The 5,549-nt window shown below is 62.3% G+C and overlaps 2 protein-coding genes across 2 annotated transcripts in view; both read right to left on the bottom strand.

Annotated features, from left to right (window-relative positions):
* The window catches only part of VPS28 (vacuolar protein sorting 28 homolog (S. cerevisiae)), a 4,653-nt gene extending 4,281 nt beyond the window's left edge, over positions 1–372 (bottom strand). The window contains exon 1 of the mRNA XM_010837585.1: positions 291–372. The gene's annotated coding sequence lies outside the window, so the exon portion shown is untranslated. The remainder of the gene's footprint in view (positions 1–290) is intronic.
* Positions 373–444: 72 nt separating this feature from the next.
* Positions 445–5,549, bottom strand: part of TONSL (tonsoku-like, DNA repair protein) — a 12,241-nt gene continuing 7,136 nt past the window's right edge. Inside the window, exons 20-26 of the mRNA XM_010837575.1 lie at positions 5,514–5,549; positions 4,874–5,175; positions 4,561–4,732; positions 3,750–3,925; positions 3,277–3,350; positions 2,927–3,060; positions 445–1,737 (exon numbers count right to left, since the gene is read on the bottom strand). Of these exons, the coding sequence (XP_010835877.1) occupies positions 1,544–1,737; positions 2,927–3,060; positions 3,277–3,350; positions 3,750–3,925; positions 4,561–4,732; positions 4,874–5,175; positions 5,514–5,549 (1,088 nt within the window). The 3' untranslated portion in view covers positions 445–1,543. The remainder of the gene's footprint in view (positions 1,738–2,926; positions 3,061–3,276; positions 3,351–3,749; positions 3,926–4,560; positions 4,733–4,873; positions 5,176–5,513) is intronic.

Below are 5,549 nucleotides of genomic sequence, written 5' to 3'. Positions count from 1 at the left end.
TACAGCGGGACCCCAGCAGCCACGAAAGGGGAGCTCCGCGGCCACACGCTGAGCATCGTCACCCTGCACGAGCAGGGCGGCGAGCTCCCAGAGAAAGCCCGGCGAGCGCAGGGCGCGCAGGCCCGGGAGACGGCCTCAGACCCCGGACGGAGCCAGGAGACCCGGGAGCCCGGGACACAGAACTCCGAGAGGGCACCGAGGAGCAGGGATGCAGAGGACCCTCCGCGGCGTGGCGAAGACGGTGGGTTTTGGTCAGACCGCCTTTTCCGCCCGTCCCTTGCCCGGAATACCTGGACCGCCTCGCAGGTCCCAGCGACGGCGCGAGGGCGGGCCGCGCCTGACGTCTGCTCCCGCGCCTGCGCGCCAGGCCCCGCCGCCTGCGCATGCGCACGCTACACCTGCGCCGGGCCCCGCCGTCTGCGCCTGCGCGCTGGCTACGTCCCGCCCCCTGAGAGCTGAGGCTGCGGGTGAGTCTGTTCCTGGGACAGAGGGGAGGAAGCTGCGGATAAGTGGCTTTGCGTTCCCCTAGAGGGCCTCTAAGCGGCCAGCTCTGCCCTTGAAACCGCCCCACAGGGTTAACAGAAACTGGTAACAGAAACCTTAGAGCTTGTCTTACCGCTTGATAAGAAGCCCGCGGTAAACAAGGACCTACTGTATAGCGTGGGGAATTATGCAGTCTCTTGTAATAACCTATAATGGGAAAGAATCCGAAAAATAACATGTGCATACACACATATAAGAAACTGAAGTAACACTGCAAGTTAACTGTGTGAAGGTTTGCCGCCCTTCCGACTATGCAGTCCATGTAATTCTCCAGGCCAGAATACTGGAGTGGGTAGCCCTTCCCGCAGGCCCTCCATTTGTAGCCTGTCTTCACGGATCGAGGTTGCTTTCATTGTTGATACAAAAGCTTGCATGCACGACGCTAAAACTGGCCCTGCTCCGGGGTCCAGCGAGTGACCTCTTGCCTTCAGAGCTCCACCCCATCATGTGCCACCATTTTTAACGTGTGCCATTAAGAAGCAAGTAATTCAGATGTGCCTCTGCAGAACAGATGATCTCACCTCTTCCCTGCCTCCAAGGTTCTCTCCCCACACCTAAAATCATCCTGCTTTTTGTGGGGGGCACTGAGGCTTGTGGGATCTTAATTCCCCTACCAGGGATCGAATCTAGCCATTGGCTGTGAAAGTGCAGAGTCCTAATCACCAGGGAATCCCCCCAACCTGTTTCTTTATACTGTAATGTCGCAAGCCCCTCGCCTTTGAGGAAGCAAATATGAGACCTGTCCTGCCATCACCTTGCTTGGCTGCCTTGTGAATAAATCCTTCCTCTGCTGCAAACCTTGGTCTCTGGGTTTTGGCTCGCTGTTTCCTGGGCAGACGAACCTGCTCCAGTAACACCCTCAGTTCCTGTGGGCTCTAAGCTTTACAACCCTGCCTTCCACCTCCCACTTGCCTTCCAAGGAGCAACAGCAGAGAGGGGAGGAAGCAGCAGTGGCTTCTTTATTAGAGGCCTGGGCAGGGCACACCATGGGGCTGGCCAGTCAGAGGTGCCTGAAGAAGAGCTTGGGGCCCTGGTCCAGGGTGCACACTTTGGGGCCCAGCTGGCTGGGCAACAGCTGGTGCAGGGCATTCCGGTCCTCAGCGGAGAGACGTCTGGTGCACAGCTGCAGCTCCTGCAGCTGCGCCACAACCTTGTCCCAGAGGTCCAGGCCCAGGGGGCCCTGGACAGCACAGCCTGCAGAGGGGAGGCAGAAGTCAGCCTTGGGGAGCTGCTCTTGGCAGGATGCAGCAGGAGTCCCGCGGGAGCCAGTGGGGTTTGTCTCGGGTCTCACAGGACTTTTTTCTTTACCAGTGTTGCCCTAGGGACGATATGCACTTCCCCTGAGGCCCCGAGGGCTGCAGTGAGGGGCATGAGCAAAGCCCAGGAGAGGCCAGATCATTCTCAAGGATGGAGGGTGCTCTCCCAGAGGCTGCCTGGGACTGCAGACCCCTCCCACAGCCAGTGGTCAGGCAGAAGGGAGGTCAGCTCTGAGACACTGCATTCACATCTGTGCCTCTGACAGTGTCTGATGATGTCTCTGTCCATAAGATGGACCCAGCATGGCTTCTTGGGAGTCTCAGGACACTGAACTGCCAATGCTCAATCCTCAGACCACAGAATACCCAGCAGGGGGCTTGGTGAGAGCCTACAGGTGCCAGGAAGCCAGATGTGTGGGTAGCGGCCCCACAGCTGAGTGAGGGGTAGGTCGCCCACCAGCCTGCCTTCAGGAGGGCCTTCCTGAAGAACCAGCCTGGCCCTGTAGGGCAGTAGGCGAGGAGCAGGAAGAACCCAGGGGTCCCCAGTGTGCACACCCACCCCCAGCCCTGGTTCTCCTGGAGGGCCAAGTCTGGTCTGCCCTGCTCCCAGCCCAGCAGGACGCACCAGTTCACCCAATGCACCTCCCTGGGGTCGTTCTCAAGACGGGGTCCTGCAACAGGTGTGGCCAGAGAACCACCTAAGTCAGGCCACAGGCCTAGATGGTACGGTCAGGGCGCCCTGGCCAGAAGCAGAAGGGTCCCTCGGAGGCAGGTATTGCCACTCTAGGCTGACCTCCCCTCCCTCCCTCTGGACAATAGGAATGAAAAAGTCCCTGCGGCAGTGGGTCCCCCAGCCATGGTCTTGAGGGTCGGGCTGACCACGCTGGAGGCAGAGGCCTACGCTCCTCCCGCCCTGTGGTTTGAGGGGTGAGGCTTGCAGCTGCCTCTGGGCATGCTGGGCACTGTCCTCCACTTGAGCACCCAGGGGCCCCAGCTCCACTCTGCAGCCTGGCTAGTGGCAGGACGGCCCCTTCAGAGGAGGCACCTGGGCCTCAGGCAAGTTCCCAAGCAGGGGCTGTGTCACCAGCTCCAGTTGGGCAGCTGCGGCCGCCACACCCAGAGCTCACCTGACAGGCCCAGGAAGCTGAGGCCTTGGGGCCGCTTTTGGAGGGTAGACAGGAGCTCCTCCAGGCCAGCACTGCTGACCTCAGGGTTGGCAGACAGGTCCAGCGAGACCAGTGAGGGGCAGAGAGGGAGACATCTGAGACAGGGCAGAAGCCTGGGGGTCAGTTTCCGTCACGAGGGGAAGCTGCCCCAGGTGACACCAGACACTCCTGAGAGCCACTGAAGCTAGAGGCCATGGCGCATGGGTGACAGGAGGACCCAGCGGAAGGATGTGAGAGCCCGAGGGAGGCAGGTCGTGAGGCCCCAGCCTCCCAGCTATGCGACCAGACCCGCAGGGTAGTGGCAGCGTTACCTGCTCAGAGCTCTCACATCTTTGTCGCCCAGGTGGTTTGCTGACAGGCTCAGGTGCTCCAGGACGCAGCCTTCCTAGACATCAGAGAGGGACACCTGCCCTCCCTGCCTCCCAGTAGAGGCCCTACACCCAGGGCGCCAGACACCGCCCCCATTCCTTGAGAATGATGGAGTGAAGCATGCCTGACCCCCGAAGCCAGAGGGGGCAGCGTCTCCCCAAGTCTGCAGGTCAGAAGGAAATGCTTCTACCCAGAGGAGTGGGTCATACTTGGCACACCATGACGTGATCTCAGTAGACCCGCGCCACCCAGGCGCCTTTCCTGTTGGCCAGGACCTCGGAACCCGAGGCAAGCAGGTCTATAGAAAGAGTTCCCCACCCCTGTTCTCTCCCAACTTGCACCCTCTCCCAGCTCCCCCACCCCCAGTCCTGGGGGTCAAAGTGCCTCTGGCTTAGTGCCCCCCTTGAATGAGTACCTGGCTCAGGTAGTGAACCACAGGGTCCGTGAGGCCGAGGTCACTCTTGCCAGTGGCCACAGAGCTCAGCTCCAGGCGCAGGAGGCTGTGTGCCGGCAGGCTCCCCAGGACCTGGCCCAGAGCAGTGGGGCCCAGGCCATTGTAGGACAGGGACAGTGTCTTCAGGCACTTGGTGTCTATATGAAGGCCAGAACCTCCATCAGGTTCCTCCCTGTCCCCAGGCCTTGGCCCAGAGCCCCCGTGACCCTTGGGAGGCTGTCACTGTCTCCGAGGTTCTATGTACTGGGAAATGGGGTCTCGGCCCAGGGTCTCACACTGGGGAGGGGGCAGCACCAAACTCCTGAGCTCAGTTTCTTCCCACCACTTCTGGGTACCCGACCTGTCCCTACTCATGCCAGGGTGGCCCCAAGACTGGTACAACCACACATGGTGGGGCAGGGCTGGGTGGGGGCACTCCGTCTACCACCCAAGTCCCAGCCCCTCCTCCCCTCTGCTGCGCTCCCAGCTCTGAGCCCCACTTCCTAGCTCAGGCGTCCGTGGAAAACCTCCTGGAGGATGCTCAGTTTCCCGCCTCTTGGTGCTGGGACTGCGGGTGGAATCGTCTCCCACAAACAGAATGCTCAGAGCTGGGGAGCAACAGGGCTGGGCCTGCAGTATATGTAGCTGGGACTGGGTCTGGGTCCTGGGGGGCTGCCCAGGCCAGGCAAGCCACCCCCATGTCCACTCACATGCTCCCGAGAGCCAAACTGGTGCCCTGGTTTGAGGCTCTCTGAACCCCTGGGGCCGGGGAGTGGATGTGCCAGCAGCTCACCTTGGAAGGCACTGCCCAGGGCCACCTGATGGCTCAGGAAGAAGCTGGGGCCAAAGCCACAGGCCTGGAGGTGCAGGGTGCAAAGCACGGGGCAGGCCCGCAGGATGGAGGCCAGGGCCTGGCCACAGCCATCCCCGAGGGGGTTCATGCTCAAGTCCAGCTCTTCCAAGTTCTGTGGGAGACACAAGGCCCCCAGAGGGTCTGGTGTTTGCGACCTGGATCTGGGCGCCGGCCAGTGCTCTCAACCGCACCTCCCCACCAGGGATGGGCTGGATGTGGACACTCAGATGCTGCTGTTCCCCGTTCCTCTTACCTGCAAGGTGGTCTGCCCCAGGAGGCCCGCAGCAAGCTGGCGCAGGCCTTCAGGGCCCAGGTGGTTAGAGGACAGGTCGAGGAGGGTCAGGCCGGGCACGGTGTCCAGGGTGGCCAGCAGCTCAGCAACACACCCATCCCCTAGCCGGTTCCCGGCCAGGCGAAGCTCCCGGAGTGCCGAGTGCAGCTTCAGGGCCCGCAGCAGCGGCGTGAGCTGGGCCTGGCGCAGTGCCAGGGAGCAGGCACTGAATGTGGGGGCTGAGCCCTGGTGCTCCACGGCCTGTAGCACCTGCTGGTGCTCCCCTGGGGAGGGACATGGTGTCACCAGGACAGGTTCCGCCTGTCCTGCCCTGGGAGTCAGTGGTGGCCAGTCAGGCGGCACCCTGCCCCCTGCTCCAGCATGAGCTCCAGGGCCCCAAGGCATGCTGCAGAGCCAGGGTGCGTGGTGCTGACCCACCTCCAGATGGAGCCACCTCCTGCCCCCACTACCTACACCTTAGGGGGCCGCTAGGTAGGGGAGGAAACCCTGAGGCCAGATGTGGCGGGGGGGCCCCGGGCAATGCCTGGGGTCCTGAGACTGAAGGCCGTGGGCCTGGTCTAGTTCTCTGCCCAGGTCTCCGCAGGGCTGCCTGGACCCTTACCTTGCTCCAGGGTCTGGCAGGCCCGGCGGTAGCGGT

Source organism: Bison bison, unplaced genomic scaffold (genome assembly GCF_000754665.1).
Source record: "Bison bison bison isolate TAMUID 2011002044 unplaced genomic scaffold, Bison_UMD1.0 scf7180017864078, whole genome shotgun sequence".
NCBI classification, from domain to species: Eukaryota; Metazoa; Chordata; class Mammalia; order Artiodactyla; family Bovidae; genus Bison; species Bison bison.
This window is presented reverse-complemented; position numbering and strand designations above follow the sequence as displayed.